Raw genomic sequence first — 23208 nt, forward strand, 5'->3', positions numbered from 1 at the left:
TAAGATATTCGGTTTGAAGCCTAAGCAGAAAAGCAAATGAAGTGTTTTTCCTGCAGCCCTGATGTCATTTTGCCCTACCTAAACGTTGGCCCAGTTATCGCTGCTGTCACAGTGATAAGAACTGAACCCTGGATTTAGGTGAGCTGTCAAATAGCGTTGAAACGAGTCAGCTGTCTGAGGCCCTTACTGCAGCAAAACTGGGAATTCATTAAGCTGGAGTTCAAATTTCAACAGCTTCTCACACTGTTGTTTAGCTGCATGTTAATATTGGTATTCTCACTGTATGAGGTGTTAATGGAGCTACATGCTCACAATGCCGCAAATATGAGCAGATCTGCTCCTGACAATTTGATCAAAACTAGTCTTTACCAAGATGTTTATCAGCTTCAACTAAAGACAAAGATGCATTTTTTTAATGGAATTTTCTCACTTTATTAAGAATGGAGTACAACAGCAGGACAAAAAAGTCATAAGAACACCAAAAAAGTCCATGACTGATCAAATATCCAAGACCATAAGACAAAAAAAAGTGATCTTCTACAAATCATGGAGCCGTGCAGAGCTTAAAACAAGTCTGGAATCGCGCATTTTATCAGCAAGTACTTGTGTAATCCCATCTACACTACCAGTGGGACGTTTGTTAGCTGATTATAGAGGGATCTATATGATTAGGTCCAGCTATTGAGCAAGGATCAGTCAGGAACATTGTTCACAATATTTACAACAGACAAGGAATCAAACAATTAATCCTGTTTCTAGTCGAGTGTACCTCAAATATTGGTTTAGAAAATCGATGTTACATCAGCTCTCTGAAGTATAAGTAAAAAAAAAAACAAGCACATTTAGTAGCAAAGTAGTTTTAATAAATAGTAAAGTAACAGCAAACCATGGGGAGTATTAGAAAAAGCATGTCAGTGGGATGAAAAGGACTGTCTATTCCGCCTCTCTATGGGAAAATAACAGCTAGTTCACACAGGAAATGCTGAGAACCACTAGGGACGGGATGCTGCCTGGCATCATTTACATGTGTGCTTAAAGACGGGAGACCACTGCTGAGAGGAACGATCCAACTGTTACAAAAGATACGCACCACGGTTCTAGGTTTCTCTCTGACATGCACACATGCGCACGCACGCACAAACACGCACCTCACACGCGTTTCTGTCAGTTTAAGGGATGCAGCTGAGACGGAGGGGCCACTGTACTCGGACGTTAAGGGTTAATCACAGTTAGTGTTGTTAGTGTTCGCGTTGGACCTCGGCTAAAGGTAAGTGGAGCGAGACCGAAAAGAAGCACCAAAACAAGCGGTGGTTGTTGGAGCTGTAAGAAGGAAGCTTTGTTCATCCGGAGGGGATCAAGCTAAAGAGAGCATGATTAGAAGCAGGGCCAGGGGAGCCGGGAGCGGTGTCTTTACGGGCCGCGGTTAGCACCTAGGCTTTGCAGATGTGGTACAGTATTATTTGGTTTAGTAGTAGCTGTGTGCATCCTCTCTGGCCCTGTGTCCTTCTCCTCCGTGCCTCCGGTGGATGCGGCGCTCACGGTGCTGACTGTGGCGGTGGCGTCTGTACCGGTGTGATCGGCGGGCTTCAGAAAAAGATTGAAGAATGTATTAATAGGGATTTCAATAAAATTCAACTACTTTCAATCCCACACTCACACTTTGCACAGATGATCCGGGGTCTCTCCCAGCTACCGTCGGCCCGGCAACGGATGGTAGGGATGTGGCGCTGGAAGAAGCCTTCGGTGCACTGGTAGCGGACCACGGCGTGGATGTCATAATGTGACCTCCGTCTGCCAATCAAATGGGCGTTCTCGACTACCGGCGGGGTTCCGCACAACACTGCAGGGGGTGACACGGCGGGCATGAATAATGAAGGTTGACAACCATCGAGGGTGTCCCCGATGGTGGAAGTGAGGAACTAGTTAAGCTGCTCAGGTGTATCTTGCCTCTAGGTGGCCTCTAGGTGGCAGTGTTGTGTATGAATGTGCCCTTATTAGCATTATTGCAAGATCGCAATACAGTGATCAACAAAGCCTGCGTGGGTGAGTAAGGGCTGATCTCAGCTCAGGGGAACATCAGGGAATGTTTTGTCTGAACAGTGATGTCGCTGGGAAGAACTGAGACCACGGCTTCTGATGGCAATATGGGTGTGAGTGTTTGTCTGGGTGAGGAAGGAGACAGCAGGTGGAAAACAGTGATATTGATATTGCTCTTAAGCTTCTGCAGTTTTCAGCAGATTTCTGAGCTGTTGAGGGAGAGGAAAACGCGTTTGCCAGAGCTAACAGAGATCTCCATTGTGGGCATTTCCCATTTACCTGTTCCTTTCTTGCAGATGTAGGGCAGGTTGTAGTTGCAGGGCACGTCGTTCCACTTGCCTTCCTCATGAGCGATGGTTACCGCGCAGTCCTCCCCGCCTGCGAAAAAGTTATCTGGCTGGTTCTCCCTCCAGTTCTCATAAACCTGCGTGACAGAGAAACCTCTCTTTTAGACTTGTTAGCATCACCCTGGGAATCTCCAGGTTGTTCGGGAGTGATAAAACTACTTTTGCTGATGTTCAGTTTAGCAGGTGGAATATTTCCAAGAAAATGGCGAAAATCAGTGGTGATAAGAAAAAGATTTGAAAGGATAAATCATGCCACTTATCCTTACATGAGCAAATGATTACTGACCAGATCGGTGTTGTCTGTCCACTGGAAATCCTCCTCCACCGTGCGATCATTCAGTCCAATCCAGGCGTTATCATGACCCAGACCTTTGATAAAAGAAATTGATTTTTTTCTTAATAAAACATTGATGAATGCTTCAAATGAGTCTTTAATTTCCTTAAGTGTATATGGAATAAAATTTCATGCAGTAGGTGCATATTTCTCACACAAACGCATGAGAACACGCAGGCTGCACACAGAAAGACTCGAGCTGGACTCGACCTTGCGATGTTCAAGGGAAGACAAACATTTACGTACCATTAATGAACTCCTGCTCAGTAGCAGAGATGATGCTACTGAGGTGGGCGCTGTGCTCTCGACAGTCCTTCTCTGCATCCTCCCAAGTGTGTCTGTGTGTGAAGTACCTGTGGGGAAAAGACCACCGAAGCAGATATGTAAATACATATTTCATACACAGCCTGGCAGATTTAAATGCCGGGTTGATGGAGAATAACTCCAGGCCGGGACAGGCTTTAATGCAGATAAAGGAGGCAAACATGGCTGTGGGACGCCTGATGTATTTGAGGCAAAGTTCTGTATATTTTTTTATAATTCATACCTGTAGCAGTGGCCATGGAACTTCCTCCAGCCGTGCTCACAGCCTTCTATGTCTGAGATGGAGGGAGAAGAGAGGAGGGGAAATGAGATGAATGGAATACACCGCAACACGGAGAGGGATAAAATAAGCAGGTCAGGTGGGAGGGAAGCCTATTCCGAACAGAAAGATGAAGACAAAAAGCTGCCGATGAGCATGTGAGTTTCAATTAGACGCAATTGCTGCCACCTCTGCGCATACGTGACCTACTGTCCCTGCGTTATTAAAATTTATCAACGACACCGAGGCCTGGGGATTCATTTCTAACCAGAAAGGTTAGAGTCCATTCATTTTCATTAGAGCTATTTAGGGTTGGGCAACACAGGAGGAGGAGGAGGAGGAGGTTAAATATGGAAGATCACAGCTTGGTTGAGGTGGTTTTAATTTTTTTGGTGTGTCTATGAAAATGTCTGTCTGAAAATGTACCTTTTAATGAATTAATTTTAGGAAATAAAAATCCCACAGGGCACATCTGAACTACATACAGGGTACCTCATGAAGGCGTTCTATATATCAATAAAAATAGCTCATAATTTGGAGCAGACACAGACAACCGAGTCATTCTGCCAGAAGTGTTGGCGTGCTTACAGCGCTGGAACTCAAATGTTAACTGATGCTTGAAAGCCAAAAACACATTTTTGGGCACGCAGCTTCAGTCTGTCCCGTTACACACTGTCTGCCATCAGCGCCGAGACACTGACATGATGTGAGTTTAAAAAAATAAAAAAATAAAAAAGAAGCTGCATCCTAATAAGGATTATTTCCACCAGCGCTGCTGGCGGCTGTGTTGTTAGAATCAGATGACTGGGTATCCTAACAAGCTCTCCGCGGTGGCTGCTGAGCCGTTGATGCTGTGCAACAGCATCCCGCATCGACGGAATCCTCATTGTCACTTGACACTGGTTTGTGATCCAGCCGCACATGTGTGTCGTCCTCACCTTTCTCGCACCGGTCGCCTTCATAGCTGGGCAGGCAGAGGCAGAGGAACGAGTCGATTTTGTCGATGCAGGTGCCTCCGTTCTCGCACGGCTCCGACTGGCAGTCGTCTACATCTGCAAGGAAGAGCAGGAGGCATGAGGCTCTCGGTAGGGCTCTGATTAAAAAGGATTTGTTCAGCGGCAGATATAAGAGTGCGTCTGTGTGCTGATGTGAACGCGAGCTGGTCATTAGTCCTGCTTTAGACGGGAACGGCGTCCATCCTGGCCAGTACGCTCACAATTCAAGCAGGGCGTGAGCAGAATACGCCTCGTCAAATCCCCTTCACATTCCTTATTAGAGGGGCTCAAAGGACGCTTCAAGGCCTTTCAAGTGAAATTACATCCTTTTCTATGTATTTACTGGCCTGAATTAATACACGTCGGTTTTGTTGTTTTGAACCTGTGCGACGGAACAGGATGTTGGACTTAAACTAAGCACAGGATCAGTTTGGAGAAGCCTGTGGCTACAACAAATACCCGACGGCAGGGGGAAAACAAAAGCAAATGGGGGTGTCGGGGAGTAGTTTTGCTCTCCACAATCTGTCTGACTTTATCACTGTAAATGGAGGCTGTGCAATCTATTAGGACCCCAGAAATCAAAACTCGCAGGAAGTTGAACTTTAAAGTATTCCCTCAGATATTGACGGTTTAATATAAAGACACAAAGCTTCCCTTGTTGATAAAAGTTTATAACTTAACACATACTGGGGGTGGGGGTGCAGGTGGGGGTGCTTTTGCAAAGAAGAGAAAGAATTAAGGACTAATTTGAACTTTGGATGATTCTGGGTACAAGTGTCAGGCACAGTTTTTCAACCTTGCTCCTAAATTGAATTCCGCTAATCTAATTTCAAATTCTGAGCTGTGACTGTAGATTTTCTTTTTCACGGGGACAGCGGGCCAGATATGCAAACTGAAACCAGAGATTCATCCTAATACGATTTTTTCCCATCCGTCTATCCAGCTCCGCCTTCCCGAGATAAAAATGTCTTTTAAAAGCAAAGACAGCCTGAGATTGGTTTTTTTCCTTCCAAATGTCACTGTTTTATTATGAAATAACCTTTTTTTGGCAGCTGGTTTAAAACCACATACATTTAAAACAAAAGAATCAGGCTGTAGTAAAAAAGACACTGTATAGAAGACCCCTCCAGTAGAATGAAACAATGCTGAAATAATAATTATACTGAAAACATAATTATGTTATTGTAAAAACATTAGGGGGCAAATTTGATGTCCTCCAGTGATTTCCAGCTTACAGTGAATCTAACTCCTTTTCTCGTTTCAAAATCAATTCATCCCTTTGTTGTTGGACATGAAAAGTCTGGTCCCCTCGTCCCCCTTCATCCATTATGCAGACGGGACGCCATTCCTCATGGAGATAATACTGCAAAGTCGGCAAATCCATAACAAAGCCTCGCAGACTACCCACGTCAGTCGATCGTCCGTCCGTCTTCCAAAGACAATACCTGGCACCCGCCGTGTATCAATTAAAGCCTTTGCAGCCCAAATGGGACTTTGAATGCAGATAAGTGTGTCGCTGTGTGGCTCATTTATTCAGAAAGCCATCGCTCCCCACAGGAGTGGCTACCTAATGAAGTGAGCATATGTTAAGGAACAAATTAGGATTATTAAAGCATACTTATTCTCAAGCGCCAGCATGTCAAATCGCATCTGTGCGGTCTTCTGCTTTGAGGCGCAGAGGTCTCACTTCAGAAAAGCTTAGATCACAACCGATAGCTCTCTGGTTAAAACGGACACAAATGCGGAACTCAAATATTAATCTTACATTTAATTTGAAAGAGCCTGATTTCACCGCTCTGCATCTTAAAGTAGATGAAAAAAAGAATCATTAAAAGGGTGATGAAGTTAGCACTTAAATGATAACAGTGGCTCTTGAGAGTGCTGCGGTTTTCAGGTTTCCTTGAGATAAAGTCGTGCAAACCCAACAAAGTTAGCCAAAAGAAAAGCAGAAGAAACCTGGAGATGAACAGATTCAACATCATTCATCAGAATCTCGCCGTCAGCAGGACCATAAAGTCCATGAGTGAGTGGCATCTGCCAATTAAAGATCAATGGATTTTATGATGTGACCAGGAAAAGCATCTGCTCGATTATTTTATAGGGACGAGAAATCAATTCACTGTAAATAAATACTAAGAATTAACAGGAAGGAAAGAAAAGCTACCCAAAACAGGGCCGCACACATGTGTGTGTATGTGCATCTGCATGGGAGGAGTGAGTGAGTAAGCGTAAGCGTGTGTGTTTGCGTTGCTCACCGATCTCACAGTTCTCCCCAGCGTATCCTTGTGGGCAGTAGCAGCTGTAGCCTGTTCCCTGAGGAAGGCACTTCCCTCCGTGCAGACACGGGTTTGTCACGCAGGGGTCCACCTCGACTAAAAACGGCAGATGGATGGGGTGGAGGGCACGTTCAGAGGGTAGAAAAGGGGATCTAATTAGTCACATTATAAAAGAGAGCTTCATCAGTTTGTCAGAGCGATTTATGTGGGTGAGGAAAATTAAGCTGTCTTAAACTCTGGGGGACCTGGCTGATAATGTCCTGGACTTGCACATCCATTTCACACTTGGTCTCCTTTCAAAGAAGCCAGGGAGCGTCAACCTTGCAATCCACTCATAGCCACAGTTGTCATGGTAACCATATGGCCCAGGGAGGCCCTGGCTCACTTTGTCGTGTGTACCGGTCAGCGTGAGAACTTCAGACATCAGCTACCCTACACACAAATGAGCAGACCTCCTGCTGAGAGTCACGGCCCGCGCTATTCACCCGCTAAACGCGTGCCTGTGTGGTCTCCGCTCACGGTTGCAAATTTGCATTTCAATTGACGCGCTACCACGTGTTTCTGCACTGAGCCACTCAAACTTGTGGGCTTCAAAAAACACCTCTCATTTATGCTCTCCTCTGACACTGTTCAGTAGAAGCAGGTGGTGTGTGAGGTTTAGCTGTGTACGTTTGTGTTCACGAGCTATGGTGAGTGAAAATCAATACTTGGCTGCGATTAGCCTTGAGGCTAAGGAAACATCCGATGCTCACATCTGCTAAATAAACCTTCTCAACAGCAGGCAAAACAAGCTTTCGCAGAAAGGGTTTAGGACCCCAATAGTCTCCGGCCACATGCCAGATTTCAGGAGCGTCAGCGGCGAATGCCCACGCTTTAAATTCCGCTGAGGTCAGGTGCTGAAACCAACCATCCATTGCGTTTAATGCACATCGGTTCAGGCTGGAGTGCTCTTGCACTGTCGGCATCAGTCAAGGTCACGGCACGCCTTGACGGATGTCCAGTGTTATGACAAGCAGATTGAGCGCAGCACCAGGGCGCGTGGGTGTGTGTGTGTACGCGTGAAAGATAAACCTCGGTCGTTCATTAAAGCGAGTGGTGCAGAAAAATCAATGATCTGTAGACAGAGCTGATTTCTGACCATCTCCTGCCCGGCAAACGACAGACACCTCGAGAGCAAACGACAATAAACCCGCAACAGCTAAATCCAGCTAATATGTTCGCGGCCACAACAGAACATGGTGATAAGGCTTGTATGATTATGGACTTACATGATTGCATTTCTGTGAATGAGTGACGCTACAAAGATGGAGTAGCGTGGCCATTCCTCTTAAATGCTCGGCGTTGTGCAACTGAAGGTCATGAATACAACCTGAAGCTGTATTTTGTATCTTCTTCTCTCATTGATTGAATCATTTGATGATGTGCATCCTGATCCAGTCGGTGCGGGGAAGGGGGGGTGGTTGGGGGGGCATCGAAGCAGTGAAACCAGACAGTGTGTTAGGGAGATGAAAATTTGAAAGATATCATTTCGGCTGAGTCTCCCCAGAGCACTACTTTCCATTTGTGCAGCGCCGGTAGCGCCGTTTGTGCACTAATGAGCCTCTGGCTGCATCATGTTAAGGGTTCTTAGTCAATCAGTGAAGCCCTCGCACTGTACAAAGGTGCGCCAGGTGGTTGCCCTTGGCTTCAGGTCAATATTGTTAACAGCTGTTTTCCATCCCCAGACTCTTCAGCTCAACCATGCCTGCAGCAAATATGACACCGGCCTTTCTCAGTGGGAACGAAATGAATCCAGAGGATGTAAGACCACCTAACCTCTCATATCACATGCTGCAGTCCTAATTAAAAGGCCGTGAATGCAGTTGTTGCAAAATTATATGTGGCTTAACAGGAGGAAACTAAAAGGCAATCATTTCTGCCACTCGTGATGGTAAAATTCCTGCTTTTTCGATTACCTGAATATGCATGTTCACTGTCACAACAAAAGGGAAAAAAGTGCAGTTACATTTTCCGCTTAAGTTCCAGTGATACTTCACACTGTAACACTCTCATCACAAACCTTCACAGCTGCAGGAAGCCCAATTTTTCTTAAACTGGATAGAGCCAAGCTAGCTGTTCCTTTGTTCTAACCACCACTGAGCTGAGCTGATTTGACAGGTGTCCATCTGGTTACTTGGCGAGAACTTTACAAAAAGAAATATATGCTGGTTTTGTTATTTTTGGTCGTCAGGGAGTTCAGTACTCCGGTTGAACACTGACTAATTTCATTTCAACTCTTTAATGTGAAGAAACGTACATACAGAAATATGAGCATTAAAGCCATCAACAAGGTGAAAACGTAGGAAATGCGCAAGCAATGCTAACCTGTTGGACCCAGAGAAGATGTGGTGCTGATGTTGGCTCCTCCTCTGCTGCTTTCTTCCTCCAAGTTGCCAGGTAACAGAGCCCCCGAGCCCACTGCGTGAGACCAAGCCGGTTCTTCCTCATCTGCTGCTACCGGCAGTAAAGGAGGATAATCCAAAGAGCTGTTGAGAACAGCCGACTCCAGTGGGACCCACCTAAGTGATGTGTGGGGTTTAGTGGAGCTGTCCTGGTTGTCTGTGAGAGGAGAGAGTGAGGGATCTCCTGATCCAACAGTCTGTGATGAGGAATCAGAGAAGATTGAGGTTGGTGATGAAGAAAGGAATGAGGTAGGGGAATCGTGCGAGGACGACGATGTGGCCGGAAACACTGAGAACGAAAATGGGATGGCCTCCGATGGAGACGCAGACGGAGACTGGGATTCGAGCAGGGATTTAGATGGTGACCGTGGCGAGGGAGACAGGGATGTAGTGATGAACAAAGATTGCATGGGAGCCGAGGAGGGGGCCTCTGTAGGCGAGGCCGAGGTGGATTCGGACGTAGATACATCCGTGCCCTCAGACACTGTTGTGGTCATCGATGTGAGCTCCTGCGCGTTGGTGGTGGGGGCAGCAGCTGTGGTAGTGGTGAACTGCCCCCTCCTGTGACCCCTCTCTCTAGACCGTTCTCGAGATCGCTCTCTTGGTTTACTGGTGCCAACTGGTCGACGGGACACTTGGATCTCTCCTTTTGCTTCCACGCCGGCAATTTCTCCACTCCCCTCGGTCTCTCCTCTCAGCTTGTCTTCTCCTCTGCTCCTGTCCTCCCCCTTGTACTTCCTTCCCCTTCCTCTGCCTCTTCCGCTCGTTCGCCGATGTGACGTCGTCACTGCTTCAGGGAGGACCGTGGTCTGTGTTTCGACGCTCACCCCGCCCACCGATGCGACAGCACCTGCAGAGCTGGATGGGGTGAAGGTGTGCCACTCCGAATTCTCCAAGCTCTTGTTGCTCTCCACCATCGTCGGGTTATCGGTGGCGTCCGAGGTGGAGCCCAGGCGGGTGGATGAGTCTTCACTAGCCGGTGTGGAGTTTTCCCTCTCGGGAGCAGTGAACCATGAACTTCCCCACGAAAACAAACCTGCAGAGGTCAGAAAACAGAGAAAAATAAAATAACAGGAGGGATCAGGAGACCAGAGGATTCAGTCAGAGATAATGCTGCAAAACACAAAGCTGAGAGCGGATTTTCTCTGCACAGGCAATGGAAAAAATAACCACTGGGAATCTCTCAAACTGTGTCACTGAACAACAGTGTGAGACATTGAAACGATACACAATGGTATACTTTAGAAAAGTTCATCTGAGTGTAATTTACAGATTTCGGCGAAACCTTTACTCACGTAATCTTTCCTATTTGAGAGAAACACGGTGGAAATAAAACGCCAGAGCACAGAGACACACCAAACAGGGCAAACGAAAGAGAAATAAAGACAACAGCAGCCTCAAAGAGTGTCTCGGAGTGAAATCAGCGACCCCGTAGCAAAGATTCTACATTAATGAACTGAGGAGCAGTCGAAAAAGACTTTCATCCAAGGACCAGTTCACCTGATAATGTAGACGAATCCGACTCATCCGCTGTTTTGGTGGTAGGCTCTTTTGCTCCCCCTGACCTGCTGGTGGGGGCTTTATCCGGGGCTTCAGTCTCATCTTCTGTTCCCAACAGGTAGTTCCAGGGCTTTGAAATGGATGAGACGATCTTTAAGATAGCCTGAAACAACAGGCGGAAAAATTGGTTGGCCTCGGTGACGTTTTGGATTGGAAACTAAAATAAGTTTAAATGCAGGAGCACCTTCTTCTCAGCAGGAGTGGGGTTGACCAGGGGTCGGAGAAACTCCTCAGAGCCAAGACCAGGCTCCAAGGACTCCCCCCAGTCAAACCAGTTTTGACCAGGGATTAGATGGAGAGTGAGAAATGACCCTGAAGACTCCGAGGACCAGGGGTCTGAGGCTGAGGTCGCAGTAAAGTATTTTATTCTCAGATCACCCATGCAATGCATCAAAATACTGTAAATCACGCTTACACGCATTAGCGCTGGGATTAGTCTCCTCCTCCTCCAGGTCCACCAGTCCTGTCCAGTTTGAAGGTAGCACATCACCACTGGTCTCCGTGGAGCCTGTGGAGGACGTATTTGTGATAATACCAGCTGGTTTATGCTGCCACAGATCTGCCAATTTCAGATTTCTTTAAAAAAAAAAAAAAAAGCAACCTTTGATGGAGGTGGTTTGTGAAGTCACGTCTGGATCATCTGTCCCTGCTGGCTTTGCTTCACTGGAGCCTGTGAGGTAGCTCCAGGGCTTCCACAGGGAGGAGTAGATCTGGGAGATGGGATCTGAGGTTTGCACCTTACCTAGAAACCAAAACATAAAGAATTTCTGTTGGTATTCTGGTCTTCCAAGTCACAAAACTGTCTGAACTACATCAACTGTCTCTCAAACACACCCAATCCTCTGTTTCTGCCACTGCTTTTATCTGTCTAGCATTTCCACACTTACAGCACATGACGCAGAGACAGACAGTGTGGATCAGAAATCAGTGTTGCCATAGCTACAACACTTCTTTTGACAGGTTCGAACAGCTTCCTGTTGTGTTAGATTACCTCTGTAGCAGTAGGCATCATACAGAGCCGTTGCATTGTCGTGGGTGTTGTTTAGCGTCACAGCGTGGACACCGGGCCAGCTCCCTCCACAGTCGGGACGAGGCCAAGTCACCGGGTAGCGGACGCTGCCGTCGGACAGCCACCCCGGAGCGCAACTGTCCAGGCCAGCCTTCCACGCCAGATACAGCTGCCCCACTGTGGCCAGCTGCCCCCCAAGGGACACGCAGCGATCTGAGGCTGAGGACAGAGACAATCTGCCTGGAACTGAGGAATGAAAGACCTCACCTGCAGAACAGGAAACAGCACACATTCACAGGAAGTCTTATAATCACATTATTTTGGTGCCCTCACCTCAACAATACATAAATATCTTGTCTTTTTATGCTGCATCAAAGTGCTAAAATAAGATTTGTGTGTGTGTGTGTGTGTGTGTGTGTGTGTGGTGTGTGTGTGTGTGTGTGTGTGTGTGTGTGTGTGTGTGTGTGTGTGTGTGTGTGTGTGTGTGTACCATCCAATTCTTGTGCAAAACAGTAAACATCAAACAGCTCTTTTGGATCCTTCTTCCCATAGTTCCTCACTCCAGCAGAGTACTCCTTGTGTCCATAGCAACCAAGCTCTGGCAACTGGACAGAATAGCTGCAGAGACAAGCATGTGGGAGTCAGGAGTGGAAATGAACCTGTGGTCATTGAGGATGTGCATCAGTGATTAATAGAAAAGTCACATTGCAACAAAATATATACAAAGGTTTATAGGAAATAAACCTACTACTCAATTGTCGGTGCAAATTTTGCAAACGTATTTCAGTAAATACATATATTTGCTACGCCTGATAAGGGCTAGAAAAGAAATTTGATTTCATGCAATCAAAGAAGTAGCCTTCAGACAGCAGCTGTCTTCACTTAGCAAGACAGGAATGATTACCCTGAACTGATCTAATCAGTAAGCGCTTAAAGTATTGTGCGGAACACAACCGGGCGAACACGAGCAGAAGAATGCTGCTGAGCATCTCACCGGACAGTCTGATCGTCCAACCAGCCGGCTGCACAGCTGGCGAAGCCGTCATAATACGCCGCCCACAGCTGGGCTGGTGTGGCCATCTGAGCTGACATTTCCCGGCAGGCCCGCTGGGCATCGGTGAAAGACAGGGCGTAGTGGGCGCCAGGAGCCTGGTAGTGAAACACCACCCCTGCATGGACGCAGATAATCCAACATGACACAGTCACGTCAGGATAACAGCGGGTCAAATGGCTTTTCACCTGTTTTTCTTTAGAGAAACGTCATTAGTATTCAGCTCAGATGCTTTAATTAGAATTAAAGGAGTGCTGAAGCGGAAAAATAGATGGAACAACAACAAACACACAGAGAGCACCGAGCTGCATTAATTAAACCAGCCATTAAAATATTGATATGGTGAATCAATTTTATTACTCTTTCATTAAATAAAAGGGCTGAGAAGGGGTTGATAGCACTCCCGTTGAAAGTTGCCATTATCTGCCTTACATTAGCGCAACAAGCCTTCAACCAAATAAAACACAAAAATCAATTTAATTACAGGGTTTATCTGAATTTCAACAGAGGCGTCAATGCTTCCGGATCCATTTGCTCAGTAAAAACATTTTCCTTGGAGCTTTTTCTCGCAATGAAGCCTCCCACGGTGCTGCGGGACTCACCAGAGACCACCAGGGGCACGGTGTCTCTCTCATAGTCGTTATCCATGACAACCTGACAGTGGTAAGTGCCTGAGTCGTTGGAGCGGAGACTGGAGATCTCCATGGTAGCATTCAGGGGATTGGCAGCGTATCCTGGCAGCATGACACGGCCACTGAAAGCCTTATTCACCTTGATTACGTCACCTTTGGCACAGAAAAAACAGCTTCTTCATTAAAAGTGTCCATGGGCGACACAAAGACGGAAGTGAAAGGGCCAGAAAATGTATTTTCTGAAATCATTTCTTATCAGTGGTGAACAGACTTAATTTTATACAGACTAGAGCTGCTTTAATTTCCACAAAGAGTTTGAAAAGTTGAAGTTTTCACCTCAGTTTATTAACAACCTGGATTATCATTTATAGGCCAAATAACCAAATGGATCGAACAATTAAGTGAAGCTATAATGGTCACTGGTCAAACCAGGCATCACCTTCTGGTCTCACCTTTAGCAGAAAGCACCACTTGCTCCTCAGGAGTGCCTTTTCCGCCAGCTGGTATCCTGGAATGGGTCCAGAGGAGGAAGGGAGGCTGGTCGGAGGAGTTGGTCTGGAGGGTGAAGACACATGGGAGGATGGCTCTGCCGGCCAGCATCTGCTGCACAGGTGGACGAGTGATCCTGCGCATGTTCACCACCGAGGTGGCTGCAGCCAACAGAGGACATCAAGAGAACATTTAAAATGCTTGAAGTGCATTTTTTATGTGTGAGAGTTAGATTAGATGTTTAGTGAATCTCCCAAAGAAAGAATCAAATTATGGTAAATCATTCTCCAACTTTCATGCCGGGGCAGAAATAAGTCCGACCTTCAGAATTATGCATGAAACGGGATTTACTTGGAATTACAAATGTCAGACAATGTGGTCTGTGTCAACATCTATGGTCTTAATCACCCACAGGAAGAGGACCTTCTGAGCAAGAGATGAACTAAGGAGTGTTTAGAAGGTTTATTTCAGTTAAGTGCTGGTATGATGCAGCCGTAAAGGCATTATTTGTAGGTGAGATGAGGTGTGTGAGGGAGAACTCAACACCAAAACAGATAAAATGTGGGTGGGAAACCCTGGAGCTGGATGTACTCAATGAGTTTATCTTCACTGGGGCTTGGCAATTCCTAGAAGAAAAGATAGATTACTTCTGGAGAGAGACAGGTTCCGTAACTAGAGGCTGATGTGTGGGAGCAGAGGAAGAAAACAGCCACACAATACAGGAAACACAAAGACAACACAGGGAGAAGGTTCAGCATGTAATCATTCTTTTTCAGTCCACATCCAAATTCCAGCTGTCAGTTAATTATAAAATGGATATCAATTAAAAAAAGAACCTCAGGTGTTTAGTCTCTCTGATTACTGTGCAGTGACAATGTAACCATGACAACAAGCTCGCCTGTCGTATTTGTGGTTTGTTATTCATCTGAAGGTCAGTTATAAACAAACTAGTCTATGCTCATTATTCAGTCCGCGTGTCCACAACATGGACGGTAAAGCTTGAAACGCGCTATTAACAGACATAACGCCGATTTAATAAGTGTCATTTAAGATGCTGCACGCCCTGGAATTAAATCACTGAAGAATATTTCCATCTGCATTTAGATTGGACGCATTTCACAGGCTAAACCCCTCGGGAGCAGTTCTACCCCCACCAGATTGGGACACAATCACGGAAACAAAAGTAACAGGAATAGCACGGGATGCGCTAAAAGTGGGAGAGAGAAGGACAGAGAACCAGAGGCGGAGGAGGAGGGACGGAGACGGAGGACGACCAGCGGGTCCTGTAGCTTGACGGTGACAGATGAGACAAAAGGAAAACAGGAGACAGAAGAGAGGGAGAGCTGCAGGTGACGTGAAAGGCCGCTGTGTCATTAGCAGCTGTCGCCTCCTTCCTCTCAATAATCCTCCAGAACCAAAGGAACTGTGTGGATTACAGTTCGAATAAATCTTATTCTACAATATTTATGAGCTTTAAGTCTCCACAGACTTTAAACATGGCAATATGTGCTGAATTTCCCACGATCCATTAGCTGGAATTACTTTAATATATCCAACAGGAGCTATAAATTATGTTCTAAATATTAAACTAACAGGGTTGAGCAGGGATGGATATTAGTTTAACATCCTTCAGGTGCACAAATTCTGAAACACTATTATCCAGCTACTGCAGGGTCTCTAGATATAGTTACGGAAATGAGATCATGGGAAATATGAATGTTTCAAGCGATATTACAAGAATAAGTTCACACAAGAGTACAAATTGTTCTTTTATTCCAGAGCTTGCAATAGGTAACCTCCAGCTTCACTTTTATTGACAATTACGGACCAAATGTGACGACAGTTATGTGCACGTAGGGCCTCGTGCGACACGTATGTCCAAGACGCGGCTTCCTTTTGATCCCTAAATGTGAATTTTATGCACAGTTGTAAAGGAACAGATGGGTGGCTGCACTTGCATTAATGGGTTTGGAGGAGTTCCAGCTCAGTCTCGCTGGGTATGTCTGCAAACATCCTCAACATGTCAGCACTCCCTAAAAATAGTTCAATCTGTCTTGTTTGTATAGCGGCGGAGAGAAACTACAAGGGAAATGATTTCTTTTTTTATTACATTTCCCACCGGCCGCTGCGCTCCTTCTTTATTTCCCAATTACTCGACTTGCGTATCCCTTAAAGGGTGTTAATCCTTTGATTTAGAGAACTTACCAGATCCCAAAGAAATCAGCAGCATCATTATCAGGAGGATCTGCTGCGCAGCTGCCCTGAGCGCCATCCTGGACCTGCGGTGAGAGAAAAGCCCTGTCAGGTTTATACAGAACAGCTTAAGGGGAAGTTCTTTAGCTGGAAGCGGAACAGTTAGTGCTCACACACACAGAAACGCTGGTCGCCATAGCTTTCACAAGCTGACATAATCACCATCTGTGAGGTTTGGAGTTAAAGCAGCAATGTGAAATATAGCTGAGATGAAACCTACTGTTTGTCATTAACAGGGTCTATTTTTTATTTATCTTTTTAATATATCACATTCAATGTGGGCCCGCTGAAGTCCCAGCTATTTGGTCAAAACTAGCACGTTTTAAGACTGGTTCGAGGTTACAAATAATGAAAATGCTCGACTGAATCAACTAGAGTTTCAAGAAAAAAGTTGGAAATTTGAGCACAGCCCACCGACCAAAGCATTTAGCTCCGGGTCTGGAGCTGGGAGACTATATTGTTTCAACAAAACACAGCTTAGAGGATGGACATTTTTCTGACAGCCTCCGAAATGGACTTCAGTTATATAAAGGGAATCACTTAGCCCGGATAGCAAAAGAGCTATTTGCATACACCAGGGTAACGGCGAGCCATTCCATCAGCACTCCTGGTGCTAGGAAGAAGATTACGCAACACCAGTTCAATCCTTTATCAATTAACGGTCCCTGTCTTCAAGTGGAGCTGGTGGGGCAAAGTAAAACATACCTCTAAATTGGACCTGTTAAATCATACTGTCATTAGAAAACAATCTGTTGTTTTTGTGGAGTTTTCACTGGTCAAGACCTCACCGTGCCACACACTTTGAGACGTCGCACCTCCAAATACGGGTGAGCACCTTGTGATGGGCTGTGACAGATTGGGGTCGAGCTGTTGGACTCTTTGCAGCTTGCTAGGACGGTTTCAGCGAGCTGGGCGGGATACAAAAGATTTCTTAAGTCTTGGAGAGGGTCGTGACACCGAGAAGTTTGCCCAGTCTCTCAAGCAGAGAGCATCAGGGAGCGCTGTGTTGGAAAGCCTGGGACTGGCAGGAGTCCAAGGACTGCTCCACACAGCAGCAGAATACAGAGCACAGCCCGCGGACATCTCCATGGATGCTACACAACGTACAACTGTGGTCACCATTCAAGTGTTTTACCAGCTTGCTTTGTGCAACATACAGTGACACCAACTGCATATTAAAGAGTGGCACCTTTTGTCAAGCGCGAGACAACACATGTCCCGTGCGCCTCCCTCTAAATCGGCCCACTTCAGTCACACAAGCACAGCCGCGTCCTGAAACGCGTCGACTCAATGCCCACGTCCAAGCCGACGCATTATCGCCATGTCGTGCGAATAAGGTTGCATCCTCGGGTCACCGTCAACACCAGCGTGCGGAGTGACAGTGATCTGGACAGAGCTAACAGACCAGGCTGTTGTGGCAGACAATGTTTGGGGCCACAGCTCCCATCTCCATGCTAACGGTGCTGGTTCCTTTGATGCATTACTGCCGATGCGCCCCAAGTATAACCACGACCTTATGCTCTCATTCAAATGAATGATTTATGCTGCACGTGTGCACTTAAGTGTGGCCGTATTCTGGCGTGTGGGCAGATTCTTTAGCTCAGTGACTCTCACCTTCTGCATTCATGAGCAGTAAACGCACCATAAAACACACATGCTAAACAAACAAACTGGCTCGAAACGACTCTGTATTATTGCTCCACTCTTGGATTTAAAAACTTCCCAGGTGCACATTTCTGGAAGCAAACAGTCTGATATTTTACCTTTTTTTTCCCTCAATGAAAATTGCTTAACCACCTCCCCATGTTTACACACAGCATTTATTGTCAATTTTAGCAGCTAAAGCTCTCGTGTCTGAGATATTTCCTCCAGCTGGTAGAGTAAACAGAACAATTTGGGCTCCAGTTCACTGACAGCCCAAGTGCTGGGCTAAGAAATGAAGAATATGAAGGCAGAGGATGAACAAGATACATGCTTCTTCTAAGAAAAAGGATTCCCGAATTGATTTACGGCCGACAACAAACTCCCACACTCAGGCAGACGTTTGTTACTTGGTTTTTATTCATCAGGAAATACAGTTGCAATCTGTCACAGAGGCGGTCTGACAGCAAAGAGAGACGTTAGCCCAGTTGGCATGGAATTATTGCTCAACAAATTAAAAGCGGGATGCTTTTTAGAACACTGAGCCGAATCAGGTGCTACTCACTCGCTGCCTTCATGCATTATGCACACAAACATGCTCTTTTTGTGTTCGGCGCGGTGAATAATCGCGCCCAGCTACTGCAGCTCTGGCTTTGGCCTCAGATGGAGAGACGATTGGGGAAAAGCTGACAGTCTGTCTGGTTTAAGATGCGCCCCTTCCCATCAGGCTGACACCGTTGAGCTCAGTGGGAAGAGGCTGACAGAGGGTATTTGAACAGGCTGGGAAGCACATTTGGGAAGTGCCAGTTCAGATTTGGCAGCAGGGAAACATGTTAAAACCTATACCTCATTTATTAATAGTCGTTGATTGTTGAACTTGTGGTCGGGCGGAAACACTCGCGATGATGTCTCGCGCGTGCACGGGCGAACCGTGCACCCGGAGAGACTGACAGGCCTTCTGACGTTCCATTACTTCCCGTTAGAGGTTTGCAGACCTGCAACAACTGATGTCAAAACTGTTCATTTCCTCTCGCGCGGGGGTCACTGCTGCGTTCGGGCCCAAGATTCAGTATCCGTCCGCGAGTTGAATCGGGGGGGAATCAATTAACATTTGAGGGAGCCGCTCTATTTATAAGGCGTGAATGTGAGGGAGCCGAGTTCTATAGCTCTTAGAGGAAATAGAAACCAGCAAGGGCAGCGGCCACGCTGAATCAATCATCTCTCATTTCTGTACTGCATGAGAGAGAATCCGATTCCAGAGACATACACTGATTCGTCACCTCGGGAACCTTTTACTGCTCGAGGAAATCTCTTTTTTTTTCATTTATAAAAAGCCCAGAGGGTATTTACATCATATATAAAGTTATCATTGAAAGTAACAATTCCTTTACTTGTATGTGAGACAAAATGAAATTGCAGTTATCATTCCCCTGTTGCAGTACTCCTTTAGTTTAGTTTAGTTCGGATGATGAAAGTGAGAAAAACCTACAGGTTTCAAGGTCAAACTAAACATGTTCATCAGACAGCAGCTAACGTTACTATAGTTACTAGATCTGAACTCACTCATCTAACAATGACAAAAATTCTCATCCCAAACAGTCACATCCCGATACCCTGAGCAGATGCTGCCTGAGGGTCACACAATGACATGGAAGAAGAATATTTATGTGACGTTTGTCAACCTTGGATCAACCCTGGACCATCAGGACAGGGGGCTGAGCCCAATCCAAACCCAAACCCATCATTTGGTGGACCCACTGTCAAACATTGATGAGTGTGATCACAAGCTGACGACATTAACGGGCATCAATGCATGTAGCTACATTAGTCGTTATTGACATTAAGGTCAGAGGTTACATATATGTTGCTATAGGGACAGACTCGGAAGCCCCGGTCCCAGCTGGGCCAAACACCAGATGTCAGAGGTGAAGAGGGGGACGTTATATATGGGGAACAATGTCAATAAAGGATCGGGTGCATGAGATGAACCTATCCTCTTGATTGTTTTAGTCTCTCACACACGCAGAGGCCACCACAGCACAACGACATTATCATCAGTGTGAGGGAATAAGAGACTCCAACACACACTCGGCTGGGACTTCATCCAAGCATTCCTAATCTTGAACGATGCACCGTCTGTGGAATAACAACGAAGGGAGAGGAAGGAGAAAAGAACGGAGCTCTGTCCTTCAGATGCTGCTGACCTACGCCGTCGTCCACAGGAAACGTGCTGTGATTGTACATCTGTTGTACAGGGGACATTAAATCAGACAAGCCTGTGCCTGATCTGTGGCTCCACCTTAAAAAAGCCTTTCTGAGGCCAGCTGGAAAGCCAAACATCAGTCTTCCACTTCTCGCCACCTTAAAGGACAGCCCTTGTCCAAAGACAAAGAGGGGGACCTCTCCCTTTGTGCGAACGAGTGTTCAGCTGCGGCCTCGGCTGCGCTCCCGATGATTGGCCCGGCGGGCCGCTTTAGTCCCTCCCAAGCTAAACACCAAAACTGATTGATGGGTTCATTCGGCCAATCTCTTCCTGGTTTTGGTAAAAGCGGAAGCATCTGGCGGGAATCTTCCAGAGCGAGACAGAACGAGACAGCGTGTGAGTCGGAGATGAAAACGGTGCCCTGGGTCCGGCCGCTCGGAACATAACGGCTCCTCAGCTCGTTATCTGACAAACAGTTATGGTCGGGTTATTGGGCGCTTAGATTTGGGAGCTGTCCAGTGCTGAACCCGGGGCCAGGTTCAGTCACAGTTGTTGGGCTTTTTTTTCCAACCACTCTCCTTCTGGCTGTAAATGAACCACAAAGTTCAAAGAGATCATAAAAACGGCGTTTTATGTCCGCGGTGTTGTTCACAGTTGAGGGCACTGCTGATCACTACGGCAACAGGAGGAAGATGAGTTTTAAAAGACATTAGTAGCAATTTGCAGAAGGTAGATGTGCCAACTCAAAAGTGGAATGTTTTCTGTTTTAAACTGCATGTATGTAATAGTAGTTCACTGTGTATTAAGACTTTATCGGTAATAAAGAGACCCTGAACCACAAAGTGTACCCATATTTGTGGTTGTGGCTAAAATATGCCGGTCCTGACTGTCCACTTTCTCCACTTTACTTATAAACAGTGACCTTATACATTAACATACACCTGCTAGCTAAGTATACACCACGTGCATTTAGCATATGCCGTCGCTGATGTAAAAATCGATCTCTTTCCCTGGGCAAATGCTCTGTCTGCATTTTTCCATTCCTCCTCCTCTTTTATCCATTTTCTTCTTCGCCTGAATATGAGCGCAGCAACATCGTAGCCATGGTAATGCAGCAACGACCTCAGCCTTTAGTAATGACCACCCTCATAGCCCACCACTGACAGTTACATACACCTTCTGCAATAATTGGCATCAAAAGAAGGTTCAAAGCAGCAAGCTTCCCTTTCCCGTCATCTCTCCATTCTTTGGTGCAGAGTGATTCCTGTGTTTCCAGAGAGCTCGTAACTGGATACAGAAAACACTTTAAACCACACCAACATATGGACGGAATGAAAAATGCATGCTATAAACTTTTCACTCTGTCTCTTTAGCTACTCCAGCTTCATCCCGCCAACCCTCTACACGTGTGTGCCCCCCCCCCCCTCCCACATCCAAAGCTCATCGACAGCATGACGACGTCTCATTAACCTCTCCAGGCTTTGTGTTACTGACACGCAGCTGGTGGTGGAGTGTTCTAACAAGGCTAAAGGAGACGATTTGCTTTCCCCCACACTTGAGTGGTAAACAGAAGCTGAATGGACTGCTGGGACTCCCATATTCTGAGACAACACAGAACATTTGTCAAGGTGACCCGGAGTGTCCTCCTCCTTGACTGTGACTTATGCACGCCGGTATTTGTTTACAGACCAGGCGAGTCCTCCAGATGAGAATTACAAAGAGCCATTCACCTGTTTGGAACCAGGCCATCGCTCATCTTGTCGAGGCGTTTCGTGATTTTGGCTCGGCTGGACCAAAGCAGGACTGTTTTCCAACACACAGAAGGGGTGATAACATATGAAGTAGGAAAAGTAATAAACCAAATGATTGCCTGATGACAGATGTGGGCTGATAGAAGATCTCATTTTCACAGTTATTAAGCACTGCAGATTTCCATCAAACATACAGTTGGGTCCCCCCCAGCAGAGGGAATCTTCCCTTCGACTCATTTTCAAAGTGTCAGCAGTGAAGGATGAGTAGCAGTGCGTGTATGTGTGTGTGTGTGTGTGTGTGTGTGTGTGTGTGTTTATGTGCGTAAGACAACCAAAGTTCTGAAGACAAGATCTCCTGAGAGGGAACCATGTCGAGAACACGCAAACAGGATTACTTGGCGAGGAGATGATTTATGCATGCCCCTTCACGGTCCGTAAATATAGACCAATATGAAAGGCTCTGACCTGTTAATAATTAAAGATATCCCAAACGGGTGCGAATTGTGTGCACCTCCAGAGCGGCCACCGTGCGAGAGGAAAGGCTCGGATATCTGCGCTGGAAATACTTTTACTGCAGGGCAGGAGGAATTTTGTCAAAGGAAAATACTTCCAGAAATCCCCCAGAAACCTTTGTCCTGACCCTTTTTCGCGTACATCACCCAAGTGTTCCGAAATATCTGCAAGCACCTTTCTTTATTTCTTTCTTTCTCTCTTTCTCAACGCATCTGAAAATTTTATAAAGGGGAGGGAAAAAATGCCACACTGACCCCGAGGTCTGGTTTATTGAACCTTACATGCGGAATGATTTTTTTATTATTATTATTATTATTCCTACCTTGAACGGACAGAGGCGACGCGTCTGAGTGGTGCGGCAGCCTGGTCGGGATTGGGGGCGAACGCTTTGCGCTTCAGTGCAGGTGCTCTCTCTCTCTCTCTCTCTCTCTCTCTCTCTCTCGCTCTCTCTCTCTCTCTCTCTCTCTCTCTCTAAATTGGTTGCACGGATGACAAAACGACGAACAGGGGACTGAAGAATCAGGGGGGCGTGTGCGCGCCGCTGCTCCGCGCCCTGGACTTTTTCCGCTCCCTCTTCAAACCCTTTTATTTCTCCTCCGTGCAGATCCGCAGCCTGTGCGCACATACCAGGCAGATCGGAATAGCTACGCGCGCACACACGCACTCGCGCACGCAAGGGAAGGTGCCCCCGCCGTCCCCACCTTTTCACAAGCGGGGAGAGAGGGAGAGAGAGAGAGAGGCAATGCAGTGTGAACAAAGAGGCAAGCGGTGGCAAACAGACGACACGGCGGCCCCCCTGTTCAAAAAGGGTGTAGGGGTGGCTGGGGGAGGAGGGGGAAAGGAGGAGAAAGAGGAGGGGGCTGGTTGGCCGTGTGTGTGTGTTGGGGGGGGGCATTTTGTGTGATGTGACCGTAATCCGATTCCCTAAATCTCAAAGGTTGATGTCTCCACGGCTGCGATTTCAATTACAATTTACTACCAACCCTCAGCTCAAGCCCCCCTCCCGTCCTCATGTCACATCCTCTGTCCGCTACGTTTTACATACGTGGACCCCACAGGACTTAAAGCGAGATATTCAAACAGGACAGAGGTA

General features: G+C 46.5%; 1 protein-coding gene across 3 annotated transcripts; it reads right to left on the minus strand.

The window, feature by feature from the left end:
- Positions 1–407: 407 nt before the first annotated feature.
- LOC130538717 (neurocan core protein-like) lies at positions 408–22694 on the minus strand. Of its 3 annotated transcripts, none has more exons than XM_057056574.1 (21): positions 22438–22694; positions 21582–21654; positions 15960–16033; positions 13718–13915; positions 13236–13418; positions 12577–12751; positions 12073–12200; positions 11565–11849; positions 11175–11315; positions 10989–11081; positions 10758–10915; positions 10514–10676; positions 8937–10049; positions 6552–6668; positions 4240–4353; positions 3266–3317; positions 2965–3071; positions 2671–2753; positions 2317–2461; positions 1658–1840; positions 408–1584 (listed from the first exon to the last, which is right to left on the minus strand). In XM_057056574.1, exons 2-21 carry the CDS (start codon positions 21605–21607, stop codon positions 1466–1468), a joined length of 3657 nt encoding a protein of 1218 aa, XP_056912554.1. In that variant the 5' UTR covers positions 21608–21654; positions 22438–22694; the 3' UTR covers positions 408–1465. The 3 variants fall into 3 exon arrangements, with proteins under 3 accessions (XP_056912554.1, XP_056912556.1, XP_056912555.1); XM_057056576.1 differs by lacking the exon at positions 21582–21654 and adding an exon at positions 16796–16915 and having other exon boundaries at positions 22438–22693; XM_057056575.1 differs by lacking the exon at positions 21582–21654 and having other exon boundaries at positions 22438–22693.
- Positions 22695–23208: the final 514 nt, after the last annotated feature.

The sequence above is a fragment of the Takifugu flavidus genome, chromosome 15 (genome assembly GCF_003711565.1).
Source record: "Takifugu flavidus isolate HTHZ2018 chromosome 15, ASM371156v2, whole genome shotgun sequence".
NCBI lineage: Eukaryota > Metazoa > Chordata > Actinopteri > Tetraodontiformes > Tetraodontidae > Takifugu > Takifugu flavidus.

Coding starts and splice junctions, on each gene's coding strand:
- LOC130538717 (XM_057056574.1), bottom strand. CDS start 21,607: ATGAGCGATGGCCTGGTTCCAAACAG. Junction 10,916..10,988: donor TAATCCCAGCGCTAATGCGT/GTAAGCGTGATT, acceptor CTGCGACCTCAG/CCTCAGACCCCTGGTCCTCG. Junction 10,050..10,513: donor GGATTCGTCTACATTATCAG/GTGAACTGGTCC, acceptor TGACCTCTGCAG/GTTTGTTTTCGTGGGGAAGT.